This window comes from Orbicella faveolata, unplaced genomic scaffold (genome assembly GCF_042242905.1).
Source record: "Orbicella faveolata isolate gen_17 unplaced genomic scaffold, um_ofav_v1 contig_13, whole genome shotgun sequence".
NCBI classification, from domain to species: domain Eukaryota; kingdom Metazoa; phylum Cnidaria; class Anthozoa; order Scleractinia; family Merulinidae; genus Orbicella; species Orbicella faveolata.
The window spans coordinates 3,161,537-3,180,864 of NW_028301540.1; the positions used below are offsets into that span (position 1 = coordinate 3,161,537).

General features: G+C 40.1%; 2 protein-coding genes across 2 annotated transcripts; both read left to right on the forward strand.

Moving 5' to 3' along the window:
- The first annotated feature begins 623 nt into the window (after nt 1-623).
- Nucleotides 624-4,999, forward strand: LOC110069284 (beta-2 adrenergic receptor-like). Its single transcript, XM_020776789.2, has 2 exons — nt 624-744; nt 3,020-4,999. The coding sequence occupies exon 2, from the start codon at nt 3,065-3,067 to the stop codon at nt 4,097-4,099; it is 1,035 nt and encodes a 344-aa protein (XP_020632448.1). The 5' UTR covers nt 624-744; nt 3,020-3,064; the 3' UTR covers nt 4,100-4,999.
- Nucleotides 5,000-12,860: 7,861 nt separating this feature from the next.
- Nucleotides 12,861-19,269, forward strand: LOC110069246 (uncharacterized). The gene is made up of 5 exons (XM_020776739.2): nt 12,861-12,876; nt 13,533-13,698; nt 15,984-16,172; nt 17,596-17,921; nt 18,462-19,269. The coding sequence occupies exons 2-5, from the start codon at nt 13,620-13,622 to the stop codon at nt 18,732-18,734; spliced, it is 867 nt and encodes a 288-aa protein (XP_020632398.1). The 5' UTR covers nt 12,861-12,876; nt 13,533-13,619; the 3' UTR covers nt 18,735-19,269.
- Nucleotides 19,270-19,328: the final 59 nt, after the last annotated feature.

Sequence of the window (19,328 nt, forward strand, 5' to 3'; positions counted from 1 at the left end):
ACCTGTCTATGCATCTGACTAACACTGTCGGTTTATCCTTAGTAAGAATATCGCCATTTTGCGCTCTTTTTTCGACTGATTCACAAACTGTTTTCAGCAAGACAGCATATCTATATTGCTTCATCGATGGCTCGTAATTTCGTCCCCAGTGAATAGTTTCTGTGCTGCTGACGCATTTGACCTGATCGATATGACTAGAATCTGATTTGTTTTCATCCTGTTTATTTTGAATGTTTCTTTGTCGCCCGACTTAACGAGTTTATTGAGCTCATTATCATTGGCTTTCCGTCACTTTTACGGCTCTTTTTATTTAATTGTCCTTTAAAGAAATTCAAGCATTTATAGATGTTAGAAAGCTTTCTCATCTTTTTACATTCTAGAGTAGAAAAGCAAGCCGGTGCCTAAGGCCTTTAACCACAATTTTATCTTTTTATCACAAACGTTTGTACTAAAATTAATTTTTTATCATGATATTCAGTATCCACTCTCTTTAACCCTGAAATCCTACCATCCATCAAGATCTTGTAATTATTTTAAGACTTTCTTCAGTCTGATTGGCTATCGGCGATGCTATAAGCTTTTATTTTGAAGGCTTAAGCTTAATTAAAGAGCACGTACAACAATTAAAGGTGTCCGTATTTCTCGAATTTAGTGCTTCGTTCGAACGCGAAAAGACGGAGTCCGGGCGAGTTCAAGAAGCCAGCCCGCTCATTTTGTTCTCCAAGATAACAGCAACGTACCAAGGTTTGCCTATGTTGATGATTTTTAAGTCATTTATTTCAGCTTTGCCGATGTATTAATTGATCTCTGTGATGTTTCCGTGCTCTTAAAGCTTCTCAAAGCCACTTGTAATATTGTTTCCATGTGTGGTCTCTCCGGTACTCCTTTTCTTCTGAAACGAAAATTATTTTCCTTAAATTTCAATGTTTCTTTTGCGCTTCTATGTCTGCGAAATCAGGTTATCCAGGCATTTAATTCGCGGTTGATGCATCTGGTTTTCTAATTTGTTTACGAGTGTAACATTGATTTTGGCAGGCCTCCGCAGAACTCATTTGTTTTATTTAATTATAGCATACGTGTAGTTATTGTGAGAGATTTTTATTTCAAATTACTGTTCAACAGACTTTGTAGTTTAGCAATGAAAAACATCAACTTTTTGGATGGTTGAACTTTTTCTTGAGTGTGGCACGATTTAAGCCTGTAAATATGTTCTCAAATATTCGTGCAATTTTTGAAACAAGGAAATACACATTAAACTTGTACACGTGGACCTTGCCACTAGGTGAAGACAAAGTTGGCTCTGGCTTGAAATTGAACAAATTGGTGATTCAAAATTTACGTGAATTTGTCATTTTCAGGCCAAAATGTCGAAAAGCGTTGTTAATTGAATTTAAGAAAGCATTTTCCTTATTGCTGTCGACTTAAAGAAACACGCGTGAAGTCAGTTGGAGGAAACGAGAAATGTTGGGTTGAGTTCTCCAAAACTTTGGCGAGTGTTTCTATATGACTCGATAAAGCAAAAAGAGAACTTAACATTTTCTCTTTCTTTTAAAAAACACTGCAAGAAAAAAAGATTAAATGACTACTCTATTTTTGCCAGAAAAGAAAAAGGCATGACTCTGTTGTGATTTTAGAAAACGTAAATTCCTTTTGCGTTTTCTTTACGTCAACAGTTCCGCCGTGCTCGTTTCACTATCGAGTTGTAGGAGTACGTCTATAGGCGTCTATAGGTTGTTTTCAAATAACATTGATTAAAACATGGACGTATTTTGAGTAAAGATTTTGTTCGCTTTTATTGCACTCAAATCTCTTCTCTTTGTTTCTTCTTCTGTTACTTCCTTATTTGACTTCTCTCTCTTTCCGTATCCGACAGAATGTCACTTTTATTTACAACTTACACACAACATCTCTTGAATGCTTTGTTTCTCAATGACGTGGACGATTCCATATCGATAATATCGTCATAATGTCATTAGCTGCGGCCTGGTTGTTAGTGCGATGTATGTTCGCTTCAGTAATTCAGTTTTGAGAGCTGTCGTTGAGTTCTGTTTTTGGCAAGATACTTTACTATTACACACAGCGCCTCTCTTCGACTCTCTCCACCCAGGAGAGTAAATGGATTTTTATGAATTGTTGTGGAAAACGTGACGAAATGTTGGGTTTGGGGGTGAGGGGTTGGAGACTCATTAGCTGATGGACTCTGTCAAGCCGCAGAAAACAGAGATGATGTATTTACTCACGTATGCATCAGCCGTTGATAAGTGCTTAACGCGGTCTACAGTGGTTCTTAGAGGGCTAGGTAGGTCACCCAGATTTAGGCAATTTCAGATCTTACCACTGAAATGGCCACAGAACTAGTTAACCGAAAAATGTCAATAACGGCTTAGAACTGTAAACTAGACTAAAAGAGACACAAGAAAGTCAAAAATAGGCATAGACGGAGAAAACTGGAGAAGATTAAGACATTTTGAGGTAGGGTAAACTTGAAAAATATCTGCCCGTCGACGTTTTTCAGGTTAATATCAATCTGTATAAAGGCGTCATTTTTAATGCTCGGAAAACATCCTTCTTTGATTTGCGGCCGAGATTTTGTATATATAAGTCAATTTGAAGTTTAGAAGTTAGAACTTATAGCCGGCAAAAATAAACAAAAATACTGAAAATACTCTGTGCTAGCCCCTTTAATCAAAGTAGTTTACACCCCTATGCAGAGAAATTCACTCCGATCGCGAAAAAGAAATAAATACTGACTTCGATATTTCAAACGGAGTTTTTGGTTGTCGTCTAAACCGTATTAGGATTAAGTTATGTCGCATCTTAAAACGTTTCCGCCGAATCAAAAAAGGCGAATGTAAAAATAAGATAATCGCCCCAATGACCTCTGTTTGGCCGAGAGTTGAATGATACAACAGCCATCGAGTTATAGTGTTGAGTCAGTGTAGTGGTGTTGATAGTGATGAGTATTGCATTACCGTCATTAAAACATCCTTTATGATAAACACGATCTTTTTCTCGCCAGACTGATAGTCACTCCTAAAGCGTGGAAGCCGAGTAACGCGACGAGATGCCAAAGAATTCTTCTTACTTTCTCAACCAATCCAAGGCTGACGAACAAGATGGCTGGGCCAGCAGTTATTTCGTGCCTGCTTATGATAGCAGTTTAATAGTCCTGTGCGTCGCCATTATTTGTGTCAATACGTTGGTATTGGTGTTGTACAGCAAAAGAAGACAATTACGAACAAAAACAAACACTTTACTTGTTAGTTTGGCCACGTCTGATCTTCTCATGGGACTGTTTGGAGTACCGTTTTTTATTGCCTGTAAGGCCTTTCTCAACGGAGACGTCTGTATCGTCCAAGGGGTCGTATTTCGATTTATTGCAGTCTCGACAATGTTCCACATCCTTGCCATTACAGCAGAACGATATTTTTGCGTGTTACACCCCATGCAATATATCAATATCGTCACAGGCAAGAGAATACTGCGAGTTATAGCATGCATCTGGGCGATATCGCTTTTTGTCGCCCTAATTCAACTGTCCTGGGTTTTACCTTTTGGTTATTTCTCAGACAACGAAATAAAATTCACTGCGTCCTTGGCTTACAACTGCGTCGGATTAGTGGTCTGTTTTGCAATACCGTTTTTGGGAATGGTCGTCTTCTACACCAGAATGTTTATCACAATTCACAGGCAGGTTCAGAAGATCAGAAGGCAAAGCGTGGTTCTGGACTTCGCGACATCCTCTTCCAACTTTCGTTCATCTTACAGGCAGCTACGAGCTCTCGTAACCTTCACTATCATGCTTGGACTTTTTGCAGGATCTTGGATCACGTGGTATATCAGTATACTGCAAATATACGCCAACGTGCAATTTTTCCCTGAGGTATCCATGGTGATATTTGATTTCCTCAGAGTTGGTGTGTCACTCATCAATCCACTGCTGTATACCTTCTTAAAGAATGATTTCAGAGAAGCACTCGTGTCTTTTCTCAAGTGTAGAAGAACAGGTTTCCAAGATTTCAGCAGCCAATCCACTGCGACAACTTCACAGTGGAGACAGCGTCACAGCGGCTTTGAATTAAATAGAACAAAACACTAATTGAAGAACTCATTATTCCTTCTGTTAGCCTGGGGACCATACAAGGCGGAATGCGAATTTATGACCTTATCACCAGCTTGTTATACTGACTGAGTTGCCAGGCCAGACCATAGTTAGAGAGGAGAATGGTGACCGAGGAGGCAGCGTGGCCGAGTGGTTAGGGCTCCTAACTTGAAATCCGGAGGTCGCGGGTTCAAGTACCTCGCGCTCTGACCACTTAGCTGGAGTTGTTTCTCGGTAGGGCCTAGTTCAACTCCTCGGTCGTGCTTGTAAATAGCCAACTGGTCTGCCTCCCACCAGTTGGGTTTTCAACCATGTTATGTTAATTTTTTTTTTTTTTCGTTTCATCATTTGGTTTCAGTGGCCCTGAAAAGCCCCATTGGGGGAGTGGTCAATTCAGATAATTACGATATTTATGAAGCGGAGCAAACTTCTGTGAAGGAAACAAAGATGACAAGACCGACCGTCCACAATCTTTTGTTTTGTGACTCATGCTCTATGCATGGTAACGTAACAGAACCGTTTCTGTTGGTTAGATCCTTAGTCAGAAATAAAATAAATGTATTTTGTTTTATGCGAGGCTAAAGAACTTTGTCGGCTTTTTGATCATTCCTCTCTATTAACTTTGGCCAGACAAGAGCAAATCCAGAGTTATTAAGATGGTAAATTCGATAGATGCTTAGTCCAACGCATTCTTTTACACACTGCATGTTCGTATTTGAAAAGCGTGTTGTCTTTTAAAGTGCTTATGAAATAAGAAATAATTGCTGCTTATTAGAGGTATTTACGTTTTTGCGTTATGCAAATGAGAAATGTGATGATGCCATAAATTGTTCCACTAAAACAGTAAAATACTGAATTGAGAATATCTTTAGAAATATTAAAGCAGTGTTCTTCAGACTTGGCATGAGAAATGTACATCACAAAAGAAACAAAATGACACCCGTTGTGCCGTTGTCATGACAATACTCTTGGCTCCAGTCTCCTGCTGTCAAAGACCAAATATTCACATTTGCAACCCTTAAAAGTGGGTTGAAAAAAATGTGGTCCTTCTCGGAACATACATGATGCCCATATTGTCTTAACTTTTCTCAGTAGATCGTTGGGAGTGGATGATCCTTGGTTAAGACAAAATCCTGGAATTTCAGTCTTAATGGCTGACCAGCGGCAAAACTTTGATGAAATCAGAATAGCGTTGTCAGTAGTGTTAGCGTTGTATTGTGAGCAGTGCTTTTGTGCTGTGATTATCACAGTCTCGGGTACAGGGCTATTCAATAAACCTCTAGCCGTGTCGCTTGTTATTATTCCGAGGCTATTATTTGATGAATGATGGATGAAATGTATCGCAATTGGTGCCAACTCAGCCGTGCCGGTTCTAGCATAACAAAAACCCGGAGCGGGGTGCAGAGGAGAGTGCTCCTCCGACTTTTTAGTTGGGGGCTGGCAACTCCCGACCGGTTCCCAAATCCTGTCCTAATTTGAAATCAAAACTGCCACATTTCCCATTCTTTTCATAGACGTGTTAACAAGGCAGGTATGGCTAGGGTAACCCTAGCTGAGCACTAGGGTTACCGTAGCGCCAGGCGAGTAAACATACCTACCTGGTAAACCCTCTGCTAAGGTAAACTCGCCTACCCAGGACAACTTTATTAGGGCTCCAAAATCAAAATATGATACAAAACACCGGCAAAACAAACGAATTGTGACTTTAGAAGGATCGTGTTAATTCACAATTTGTTTTAGTTTTGCTTTTTGCTAACTGTTTTTTTTTTTTGGGACGATATTTTGGCAATAATGTAGTGTTTGTCGCTACTGTCGCTAAAATATTCGCCTACAAAATTGTTCATAGTTTTGCCGTCAAATTTATTCCGACCTAAAGAAAAATAACTCTCGGATTTTAAGTGATCTTAGAAGTTGAAATGACTGATTTCAGCGGATAACTACGTAATTCAAGTGAAAATTGGTTCTGGCAATAAAATTATTATAAAGCCAGAATTGGCAAAGCAAGAGCAGTTTTTCTGCAGTGAAAGAACGTCTGGAGCTCCAAAGACCTGACACTTCAGACTAAGATCAGGATCTTTAACAGCAACGTCAAACCTGTTCTATTATATGGCTCAGAGACCTGGAGAACAACAGTGGCAACTACAAAGAAGGTGCAGACTTTTATCAACTCATGTCTACGAAGAATCTTGCGGATACGTTGGTCAATCACCATCAACAACGAAGACCTATGGCAAAAAACCAACCAGAGGCCTGCAGATGCTGAGATCATGATGAGACGTTGGAGATGGATAGGCCACACTCTTCGAAAACCTTCTACCAACATCACAAGACAAGCCCTGTTTTGGAATCCCCAGGGAAAGAGGAAAAGGGGACGGCCTAGGAACTCGTGGAGACGAGACTTGGAAGCAGAGATCAAGAGATTGGGCTGACCTGGAGTCAGCTAGAAAGGAAAGCCAGGACAGAGATAGCTGGAGAACTCTTGTTGGTGGCCTATGCCCCAGGAGGGGCACTAGGCATAAGTAAGTAAGTAAGTAATAAAATTATTATCCGTTGTGTGTCTCATTTACCAGGCTAACCGATTTTAAGGGCCTGTTTATTTTTTTTCATGCTGCCATGGCAACGGCACATACGTCAGCTTAACCATCAAAAAACCAAAGTTTGTGTTGTTAACTTGATTGCTGCCATTTTTGGCGACCGAGAGATCAAGGGTTTTAGAGAAAAAGGTGAATGAAACACAGGTATCAAAAACTGTGTTCAGCCACCTTAAAGTGCTATACTTTTCGGTGCAGCTCCGCTTTGTTTCTGCGTATCTCTGCTGTCCAAAGCCATTAATGGCGCACTAAACTTTGAACTGTCTGAAAAACGTTTTCGATCTGTGCCATCTACACAATCAAATACATGTGTCACATAAAAAATGTCATATAAAAATTGCTCGTGTAGGCAAGGCTTACGTTTACTGCTGATATTGGATTAACTGTACCGCTCGGGACCAATCATAACAGAGTAACTTTGTTGTTTTTGTATACAAGTAAATTATGCAATTCAAGTCGAAATTATATATAGAAACTCCAACAACTTTACCTCATTACTTGTAAGTAAACATCAACCTTCGTCTGAGCTGCTAAGAAGAAAATCGACACCAGCTGGAAATACACCAGAACGGCTGAGTAGTGAGTAAGTTATGAAGAAGTTAAAATTGAAGGGTAGAAAATCACGACACTCTCTTTACGATGGGAGACAAATAGTCCTTTTCTTTACTGAAAATTGTGTGCTGTCCTGGTTCTTAATTTACCTCTGCATTTAACTAATGAAAGAGGACAGCGACAGGTCTCAAGGAGAGGATGGAGCTCATTTTCTAGAAGATCATAAATTGAGACTTAAGTCAGCAAACAGAGTGGTTGTTACTACGTAACCCAGCGCGGATCTCAATAAATATCTGGTAGCTTCTGGTGGACTAGATTCATCGGCCAACTACTTCAGCCAAACCGGCCCTCTTCGAGTCCATCGACCTGTCCAAATACCAACCTTCCGCAAGGTGTCCATCATTCTGCACATCAGAAAGCCCCCTTTTGCGCTTGATTCGTGTATTTAAGAGGCCCGAACAGCGACGCAACGGGCGGGATAAAAAGCCGTCTGGAAAGAACAAGAATTCTTTCATTAAGTAACTAGTTCTGTTCAGTACTTATGCAGTTTTAAAATCCTTATCCAACAGGTTTCTTTTCTTTTCTTTGGTTGCTACAACTTGCGTGCGCCTATTTAAGATTTTGGGGTTGTAAAAGTTGAGAAGGATTTCTGCAAGTATAAAAAATGTTGTAGTGATGTAGCGTGCGACGTCAGAAAGCTGGAAAAAACGTTTAGAAGCACATTCATTGCTGAGAAGTCATCAGTTAGGGCTCCCTGCTTCACGACAAAGAATCACTTACAGGGGAAGCTCGAGTGTAAAATAGCTGGCCAAAGTAGTCGAAGGACAAAAGCCGTTATTTGCTCCGCGAAGCACCACAGGGGACCCATACAAGCGGCTCGCCTGTTTGTATGTTCGAAATATAAAGAAATATATGGGAATATTGAAGAGTTAATATCGTAAACTTATATCGAGTAATGTCTATGTTAATCTCAGTTGTTGTGTATTGTCGTTTCTGCGGCCCAAAATGGCGCGGGTTTTGCGTTGACTGTTACTATAAGTTATAAGAGGAGAACAAGGGTGGAAATTTTCGACCGCTCCAGCGCCAAGCCGATTTTCACCCAGAAATTAGAATAGCCCGGCTTCCAAATCGAACACCAGATAAACTGAAAGGTTGACGCTTCTTCTCGTGGCATTCAATCGAAGATTCATTCAAAATCCAAGCGCCGCCGAGTAATTTTCGAGAAATGCAGCTTTCGAAGCGACCAGCATCCGCAGCCGGAATTTCGTGTGCCAAGGAGCAGCCGTCACGCTGTTTGCTCCACACTGATTGGATGGTGCTAAACAATGCCCTGTTACAAAAGCCTCTTGTGGGCGAGGAGACAGAGACATATTCGGAGCGGCGATTCATCTACTGAAGCCGCTGAAGCACTGAAGTAAACCGGAGAGCTGAAGTAAGCCGAATTTTGAAAGATGGCATTTTCAGCATTGGCCCTTTGTCGATTCATCATGATTATCATCTTGATTTAAAAATACGGGATCACATTTATATACCAGTGAGCCGTAAACAAGCCATTTCAATTACAAAATGAAAACCTTTTACATGTGTATCACATGTAAAAGGAGCTAGAGCTCGAAACGGGCGTCAGTTTCCAATTTAATTCGATAATCAACTACGTATTGGCAGTTACTGAAGCGCTATTTTCAAACTGGTGCTACTGTGGCGCAAAATACAGTGCTAGCAGTTTGAAATCGCAAAGCTAAAGGAATGCGGGTCTTCATCTGCAAGGTTCCTAAAGGTATGCTTGGCTTTGGGTGTCTTGTTCAGTCTAGAAGCTACCAAATGGGGCTCATCAGTGTAATCAAGAGCTTTCTTCCACCACGTGCTTTTCTTCCACCACCCTGCGTAACGAACAAAGTTTAATCTTGGGGCTCACGGATTTAACGTTAAATCCGTGTGTCCCAAAAGCCATCTTGTTCAAACTCCCTGGCGAAGTCTCTGTTATCAGACGAAACCGGCCGAAGAAAATAAAGTAATTTGACAAGATCTGTTGCAATGTGCTGTTAACTAATACTTATTTAACCTGAAAGAAAACAGACAACAAATAGCATTGGTTCAGCTTGGAACTGTTTTTCACGGTCGGCATATTCTTTTGCAATCAAAGGCCAAACAGAGTTCTTTTTTGTGGTTGCGCGAGGCTTGAAATGTTTTTGAGGGCAGATTTCGCGGATTTGTCAAAGACTTTGCACGAAAACGAAGCAGTCGCCATTGTCGATCGAATGTAAACAACAACGATGGCGCGGAAATAGCCAGAGCCTGCGAGTGATCATGCCCACCAGTGAAAACCGGTTTGACCAGCTCGAAACTGGACTGACTCATCCATTTTCTCGGATGAGCGGTGAATCAAAGAATGTCGAAGCCGCTCGCCGAGTCTCCTTCCTCTTTCCGATGTTTCTGGGAAGATTGCAGGGTACTGTTTTAACTGCCTCAGTGTAAGACTATTGTACTAATATGTCACGTTCGATATATCAATATTCTAACATGGCTCCGAGGCTTTCGGGTCAAAATTGTTAATTTTTTAAGTTTCATCCATCTCGCCTGCACAGCCTGACCTTTAGTTGTTACTAGTACTTATGGTTACGCTTTCAAAGTTCTCAGGTCTTGATAAAATAGCTTTTTGTCTTCGTGACTGTGCCCAAGGCTACAAGCAGTCTTGATGAGCTCTGCGTCGTTGTGATGATTGATGCACAGAATATTAATGGTCTGCCCTGTCCTGTTTAAAATGACTAATAAAACAACAGTCCTCGAGATGCATTGGTCAAAACAGATAACACGATGACTTATGACGTCATCGCTTAATGCTGGCATACGACATTCCTTTGGATAAATGATGTAGCGCTCACGATTTATCCTAAATCGAAGCGAGGAGAACAGGGAACTAAACCCGTTTCCTTGCAAGCCGCCATCTTGATTTTCGGGATCGAGTGAAATAGTTTTTTCGGCGGCTTGTAGCATCGACAAAGTGTTGGTTGGATTTCCAGTTGTTAAACGCAGGTATCGGGACTGGCCGTGATTGTTGTATTTTATCCATTGTCTTCTAGTTACATTTAAGCATCCGTTTGTTTGTTTATTTTCCAATTTTCTAGACAGAAGTTAAGAAATGGCAGTTAAATGTCATCGCTTCTGCATGCATTGCGTGCCGTTTATTTATTTACATCATCAAGTTAAGGACGTGCAAACATACTGAGCCAAGTATGAGAGAAGTTCTCAGATGTAAAAACACGTTGCTCAATGCAGGGTTCACGGCATCCTTGAAAAGCAGCTTTAGTAATATACTAGGTTTTTATTCTTATAATACTATATTAATTGTACGGTTAGTTTGTTAGGCAGACTTAGATATTATACATTTAAATTGTGCTGAAGGAATTTTTACCGTGTATAAATAAAGTTATCAACTCAACTCAACTCAACTCAACTCTTCAAATTTATCGATTTCAAAATGTCCCCTCGCTCTTAATCCATCTTTTATTCGATTTCTCCTTTTTCTGGAAAATGAATCTATTTTCTTGTAGTTTTTATGCGTCACTTTTTCCGATGAAATTTCTGAGGACAATTTAGAATGTATCATTTGGACAAAAACAACAGCACCTAAACTGAACTAACGACCACTTCAAACAAGAATGTGTCCAAGAGTTCCAAAAATGCCACCACTTTTCGAAGAAGATTCTTTTAACCGATGTGATCAATGCCAGCCACAGCGGTGCTGAAAACGAGACCACATCTATTGTCAGTGTATTGTGAACGACCATTCTGTTTTTTACAGTTCGAGATTTGTTTGTCGAGTTTCCCACCTTCAAAAATGCAATGGCTCAATGGGCAGCCTCTATTTTTTTTCACCATCACGATGTCTGTAGAAAAACATAGTGACTGGTGTCTTGCAAAAACAAAGCAACTTAGAGCACGAGCCTGGTGATCTGGTCTCTCTTAACCTTTCGCTTGCTACAACTTTCTAGAATGATGACTGCATGATGACTGCATGATCACTGCATGAACAAACGGGTAACGATAGACCTGGACAAATCGTCACGTCGCTAATGCAAAAGGCAGAAGACTTTGATTAAATTTCCTCCTTGAGTTGTCGAGAGACGATACTCAGCAGGGCGGCGCGAGCCACACGCGCAACTATTAGCGTCGGGATGGGGGTGCCGTGTTCTCAGCTATCGGCTGAAATTTCGGGCTATTTCTGAGGTTATCCGTAAATATTGCAGAACATCAGCAGAACATCGTCTGATTTCTCAGCTGCGATTTAACATCTTAGCTAATTAAATTAACTTCCATGCAGACTATTGGCTATCGTTGAGAGTAACCTTGTGCATGGTAAACGTTGTTATTTAATGCGAGGAAATATTGCATACCACAAAGCCAAGCAGATTGCAATGTGAGCCGGGGACTGACTAACAGCACGGTCTTTAACTGAAACAACTGTAACTGTCAGGCTCGTGAAACGCTCTCCTATATTAATTGCATAGCAGAAACAAAATGAAGAATTCAGTGGGCCTATTCACGTATCAGTAAAAGTGTAACATTAGATAAGCTTATAAGTGGCGTGAAGATTATAAAGTGCATTGAGCCGCAGGCGAGGTCAATAAACTTGAAAATTGAACTTGCTATTGAAGTCTCATTTCCGCTTCCGAATCACGACAGGAAACAGCCACCAAAATCACGAAACAGAACAACTATATTTAGCAATTATCCACTGAAGTGTAGGTGAAAAGCGGTGGATATCCGCACTTTCACCAACACTGAGGTGAGTGAATGTTTTAGTATATGCCACACAAGTTGAATAATCAGCCGATAAAATTTGCTCTTCGGTAACCGAAGCGAAACGGGGAGCCATTTTGTTTTTCTCCGTTTGCTCAGAGGTGAATAGTACTTGCTATTCACCTTCGAGCTAGCCAATCAGAATGCGCGGATAGCGCTATTCACTTGTGTGGTATATACTTATCTCGGTTATTCTTCGAAATCGCATCCGTGTCGTGGTTTTGATCATGAACGAAAGAGAAGGAATGCCATGACCAAACAGGAAAAATAACTGCTTAATAACAAGATTGAACCCTTAATACTAGTTTAAAAAACCACAGAAAGACCTTTTCATGTCATTTACGTAAGAAAATGTAAAAACGTGCCTCGGATGGGGCTAATTCTGAACCATAAGTATACCACAAAAACCGAATCTCAACTCTTTTGGGCTTTTGTGTAGTTGCATTGACACTATTAACACAGGAAAACCGCAACAAGGTCAATCCTCCCGGGGAAAACCAGATGGACAAGAAAGAGATCTTTTAGAAGGTGCTGGAAACCTTGTGTTTACACTTGTAACTGATATGCATTTTAAGCTCTGTTTTTATTTCAGGAACGAAGTTATGCCCATTGGCGAGGTTGGTTTTTTCGAAATAGGAAAAAGTTGGTTGACCTTGGGCCAAAAGGCAAGATGACCAATGAGCCGATTAAGTTTATCTGATGTCCGTCTAAATTAACTGTTCTTGCCACCGAACAATCCCCTTGGAAGGAACACGGACTAATCACTTCAGACACCCTCTTGACTTAAACACTACAACCCTGCAGACAACACTTGAATATTAACAACAAGGGGTAAGAAACGTGCATAACAGATTGCAAAGAACGTTGTGGAATGATACCTGATCGCGCTAAGTTTGACAAATAAAGCGGCCAAGGTAATGAAAATTATTTGCGTATGACCCATTTGGTGGAACTCGGAAGGTCCTTTTCCCGCGTACTAGGGTAGGGAACCTGTCTTACCATCACATATCAGAAAAGAGGGCCCGGAGTAAAACCTCTTTTAAACATTACCTTCTTCCGATATCTGGTTATGACGGAAGTTTTGAATGGACGCGTTGAAATTTTGTCACCGTGTAAAAGGCTCTGTAATGTTTATAACAGAGAGACTTTTGGGGCTTTGTTAACGAAGTTCGTCAACACTTTGTACCTGACTTTCCTCATCCTCAAGAACACTCACATACTTACATACCCCCGGTTATTTTGAAGGACGTTAAATCTAAAAAGTCGGTACAAGAGGAAGAAACACTGTTTAGAACGTGCGGAACACATGAAAAAAAAAGTGTCTCGTGTCTGGGTTTGACGATTGTCGCGGCTTGATTGATCAGTAGTAAGAGTCATTAAATGTCGACGTATTGATAAGTCATTGCCAATAACACTTGACACTTGTCCTTGTTTACATGTCCGGTCGTCTGGGAAAAGGCTATAAAAGAAATTACGTTTTTCTGCAGAACTCAATCGCTGAAGGAGCCACGCAAGAAGAATACCAGCTGATCAAAGTTTGAGAGACCAACTAACTGAAGACCTGACCAAGACTAATGATGATCACGACTGGAGTGGTATTTTTAGCTGTGCTGGCTGTCCAGTGTGGCGCAGGCGAATCTTTGAGAGGCCTAGGTATGTTCTGTTCTTCCTTTCCAGTCTAAAATCGGAATGTGGGCTCGTTCAGCTGAAATTAGCTCAGCCGTCTTCTTCAATGAGGTATAACTTTGATGCCGAAACGTACCACATGCATGAAGGTCTGAATTTACTTGTAATTAAACCAGCTATTAACATGTTAGGACAATTCAACAAGTCGGTTTGACGCCGACATGAGCTACGAATCGGATAAACATAACTTTGGTGAACCTCAAAAAACGAGATCAGATATTTTCTTGGGTTTACCTCATGAGTAGATTTACCACTCGAGTATCGCGTGTCTAACATTAATACTGTAAATTCAAAGTATGCTTTCGGAGAAATGGTTGCGATAACTTCGCCGGCAGAGGCAGGCCTCATATTACAGCAGCTATGTTCTTGACGATCTCATAGCGTTCTTTCAGGATGGAAAAAACACAAGTACCTAAAGATTTGTGTTTTTCTGGAACGAAATCAAATCTTATCAGAATTGCAAATCCCATCAAAATTGTTTTACTCTGTTTATTTCGTGACTTCTTAACTTTATTAGAGTGGTTTGTCGACAAAAACTGACAACTGTCATTTATTTCAACTTAAAATAAAAAAAAAAACGCTATCTACTTTTTCGGTAATCTGAGTATCTTGAGAGCAGCCTCCCAAACAACAAGAGCACACAAACCAGAAAAATGAAAGCGAACATTTTGAGAGAGGACAAAATGAACTCTAGTCTATCAGGGATCAAGTTTGATACGACAAAGATTGAGTGCGAAAAATACAACTTTCTGTAAGCAAGCATCTGCTCTCTAGATGAGACCAAATTGGGATCGACCGGACATTTTTATTAGGGAGCTTAAGCAACGACAACGGCGACGCCAGGGATAACGCCTAATAAAATTGAATTAATATTTTACGAATTTCGCAATTGTATAGATCCACTCAGACGCCTATGGCTCTTAAAGTGTGTTTAAGATTAAATATGTTACGACAGCGTTCAATTCCAAATAGAAATGCGAAATATTAGCCATCGTCGTTCGCGTCAGACCACGCAGAACTTGGTCATTTCACGTTGTTGTTTTGCAGAGGACGGCAAAGAAATATACAAAGATCTATAGCGCACGTGCACAGCCGTTGTTCTACTCCTTTTGTTTTGAAGCGTTTTCGTTTCCGTAGCCGTCGTGGTTTGCTTCAGCTCTCTAAAGCATTGTTATCGACGCTTTGTTAAAGCAGGATAATTCTGGCAGATCGGGCGTAGTTCATGTGAAACGAAAAGATGTTTACTCGCTTTATCTAAAGTACAGGAATGTACAGGTTACAAATAATCCAATTAACGTACAATTCTAAAAACCTGGTAGGGAAAGACATAACAAGGATCGTCAGGGTTTTCTTCAAGAGTGATCAATTACCACAGGTCATACATTGTAGGAAACGATAAGCTATATTTGATAGTTATATCGTTAACGGCAATGAAAGAATGGACTTAATTAAAACAATCCAAAGTCGATTATCGTTATGCCGCAGAATGGGTCAGTCAGTGTTTGTTTTTTAATTATTTGGACTGAGGTAGGGTTTCATCTTTTGCGTCAAAGGGCTGTTCTTTATCTATCCAAGTTTTAACTTAAAGAAAATGTTAATTCGGCTTTTTTTGTAAGAGTTGCCATACTGGGTATCGCGTGGGAAGAATATAAACCCTCTCCTTCAAAACACTTCATATTAGGCCTTGCAACTCACTTAGTACTGTCCCTTTCACCATTGTTGGTTCGAAAATGTGTTTTGGAATGGGTATAGTTTAATTACTGTCGACTTTCCTTTTGCGTCATCGGTGACCTAAAACACCAAGAAATCAGTCAGCTCTTTCTGTGTGGTCATTAGTTTTGTTTTGACTGCACGGCACATTGTTATGAAAGCAGATCTGAACAACATCGAGGATTTAAGGTAGCTGCAATTGGACATCGCAAATCAGTGTAACTCTATCAACTGACTTGGCAACGATCTCCTTCTCTTAACAGCTTACAACAGATTCAAGCTTAGTCAATTTTTTTTCAGCCTTTTTTCAAGTCAATGATGCCTTGGTACCGTAACCATCGCAAATCTTGCGGAGGACAACGTTGAAAGAAAACATTTTATAAACTTAAATCTTCTTTGCTGAAATTCAGAGGACTAGTTTTCAATCATTTTTCAGCTTTTCTCAAGACAACGATGCCTTGGTAACCAGCACAAATATTACGAAGGACAGCGTTGAAAGAAAACATTTCATAAACTTCAATTTTCTTTGTTGAAATTCGCAGGACTAGTTCGCCATATCAACAATGATGACTGTCCCTACCAGAGACCAAAATCCTACTGTGAGCAGGGGCTACTTTTCTCCAGTGAAGATGAATCAGACTGTTACGATGACAGCGAGTGCTCGTCGCCCATGAAATGCTGCATGAAGGGTTGTGGCAAAAAATGTGTCCAGCCTGTTCATTATTCCACATGTAAGTCTCCTCGATCGACCTCTTTGTATAGCTTTGTAGGTACATGTAAATCATTCTTGAACATATATATTTAAATTAGAATTCTATCAGTACTTTTAACAGTTATGATTATAGTTTTGATATCCATAGTTCTCCTCGTTAATAAGAGTTTTGAAAAGCCTCGTGGCAGCATTCTTTTTATAAAAAATAGTTACCTTTAACAAACGTTTTTCAGTTGAAAAAAATACTCTTTTGGAATACAGTCAAAGCTTTTTTTAGTCAGATGGGTTACTGTAATACAGAAAGGTGGTAATATTTTCACTACCCCTTGACTCACCTTTTTAAAGGCGATGTCTTCATTGCGCCTAAGCGCTCACTCGACAAAGAGTAAACCTGGATTCAAACCTCTCTGTGATACTAGTAATAAAAGCTTCATACAAGCAGAATTGTTATGTCTCATTCTAAGAAAAGGAAATTTTGTTCATGGAGTTTATCTTACAGGTGAGGTCTTGTTCACCCCCATCTGCCCCTAAATTGTAGGTGGGTCTTCCTCGGGTACACTTGTTATATAAGTAATTAGTGTTATGTAAGTTTTCTCTTGTTATGTAAGCAATCAGTGCAGGCTTCGAAGATAATAATAAAAAAATAGTTGTAGCTGATATGTAATGTTGTACCTTAGATTTTTGCCGAAACTGAAGTGTTCATCAGATAAAGTCTTATCGTTAAAAGTTGCTTTTTTCTTTCAATTTACAATTAGATTAAGAACTCGAGATTTCTAAATGTTTTAGAAATATGGTTTATTGACCAAGATTGAGGTCAAGATGGCTGGATTTTGGCCAAGTTCTTGTTTTGCGTGTTTATGGACCGAGACGGAGTCTATGGCTTTTGAGGAAATATTTCTTGAAGATAGCTCCATGTTGGCCTCTCGGGTGGCCAATCACAGGGCAGGATATAGTTTATCTTGCCCGCTCACAGAGTTAGCCATATAATAAGCATTCTTGCTTAATTTCCTTCAAGTAACTTTTTTCAATTATTTTTTACGCATTATATGTAGTTAGAATTCTACAACTGCTCTTGATATATATATGAATCTAATCGTTAAATAATCACAGACATTATGAAAACAGTCTATCTTACCGACACGGAACTATGCAACTGAATTCAACTGAATGATATACCGTTAAGGGTTCAAGCCAGTGTCAGTTTAGAGAAGGTTAGAAAACAGAAATTTTCCACTAACAGAAAAGTGAAACCTTGTATACATCCCTTGAAACTCTATGTTGGTAAACTTCACCTAGACCTGTTTATTTGTACAGGTCCGACGAGATTTAAACTGTAAATTCTCCTTTCTGTTTCATACATGAGACTTTTACTGCCTGCCTTAAATTTGCGTTGACTTTTGAGGAGAAATTGACTTTTGATGTTCGTTTGTTGATGTTTTCAGGGACCGATGCTCCGGTCGATCTCGGTATCGTGCTTGACGCGAACGAAAATACTTGGGAGAAAGTGAAGAACATGACCAAAGAAATCATAAACGCGACGACAGTATCAAAGGATGTCACGCATATTGCCTTGGTAACGACAGCTCTGCCCAGTCAGACGCTGTTGAGGTTTAATCAACTCAATGATAGCGAGATAAGCCGTGACAAAGTCTTGAGTATCATTGACGGGATTGAACCACTAATGAGGGCTGGAAAACTTAGTAAAGCTCTGAAGAAGGCAAAGGAAATGTTTAAAGAATCTAACGGCGCTAGAAAAGACGCAATCAAGGTAAAGAGATGAAGTTAAGAGTAAATTTACAAAAAAACAGCGTTTTCATTCACTGGCCATGTATTTGAAAAGTAATCTCTTTTGAATAGAATCAAATGTTATAGTGTTAATTTAGTTCTAAAGGATTAAAAATTGGAGTATTTTCATTCATTAAGATTAGACTCAGGGCATTTATTTCGGACAGAGGAGAACGTTGAACGGTTTGTAGATTTGAGCAACTAGCAAATAAGCTGTTCAGCTGTCTGTTTCAAGTGGATGCGAACTGGGAAGTGAAGAAGGGGTAGCGGTGAGGGGGTGGGAGAGGGGCTGGTCAAAGGACCCCTGCGATCCACGGACCTCCAGAGGAAGAGACCATGATTGGTCTCTTTTCGAGAGCTGAGTCCGTAGACCTGCTCTTTGAGAGCCTCCTGTAAAGCAGACAGGGATTACAACATCTGAGAAAGGTTACTGATATATCACTGCATTCTCAATTCCAGTCATATGGGCAAATTTACAATTTGAGCTCGTGGCTGAAGCAGGTTTCATTATTGTCTTTCTCAGGTTCTTCTTGTCATCAGTGACGCAAATATGAGTCCCAACGAAAACAAACACGCTTTAGCCACTTCCGAGTCGCTGAGGAAATCTGGAGTCCTGGTACACACTATTGGCGTTACCATGGAAATGAGCTTAATGCACTTGGTGGAAATCGCTACGAGTGATTATTACGTCTGGCCCGGTGTTGACCACGAGTTGTTGTGGATGCTTAAGGAGCTGGAGAAACAACCAGGCGACATCAATCATTCATCGCAAACAGTGGGCCTTTCAAAATTGTAACATTTCAAGCAGTATAAACGGTTTCTCTTATCCTACTTAGGGTCTGGGATTATATCATCATCGTCATCGTCATTGTCGTCGCCATCATCATCATCATCATCATCATCATCAACTTTATTAAACTCTCGAATTTATATAGCCACTAACAGAAATTCGCTTCTCACATTCTTCATACATGCACTTAGCTGAAAGCTCGTATGAAAACTTCGATCTTCTCGTTCGTTAAGGTTGCGATTTGGCAAATTTAATTAAACGGAAAACAGTTCGATAAATTAGAGCGAAAAACGTGTTCTTTTAAAACTTGTTGCTAATACAACCAAAACTATATCGTCCTAGATATCAGTATCGGGTTTTCATTTGGTAGTGTCCAAACGCAGGACGAACTGCTGCCGTAATATTAAATGTATTTACTCGAAGAACTTTTAATACGTTAGTTTCAGTTCTTAGACTGGGAAGTATGCATGTGGCACGGATGACATCTTGTAGTTGTACACAATATAAAGCAAATAAAGAAATTCACGCATTGATCAGAGAATGAAGATGTTTTCTTGCTTCCGCTGAAGATCATGAACACAAGTACAGTGTTCATGTACC

Bases quoted from the DNA above. Each gene is read 5' to 3' on its own strand.
- LOC110069246 (XM_020776739.2), top strand. From the start codon at position 13,620: ATGATGATCACGACTGGAGTGGTATTTTTAGCTGTGCTGGCTGTCCAG. The intron at 13,699-15,983 runs GTATGTTCTGTT...TGAAATTCGCAG, and splicing joins CGAATCTTTGAGAGGCCTAG to GACTAGTTCGCCATATCAAC. The intron at 17,922-18,461 runs GTAAAGAGATGA...TGTCTTTCTCAG, and splicing joins CTAGAAAAGACGCAATCAAG to GTTCTTCTTGTCATCAGTGA.
- LOC110069284 (XM_020776789.2), top strand. From the start codon at position 3,065: ATGCCAAAGAATTCTTCTTACTTTCTCAACCAATCCAAGGCTGACGAA.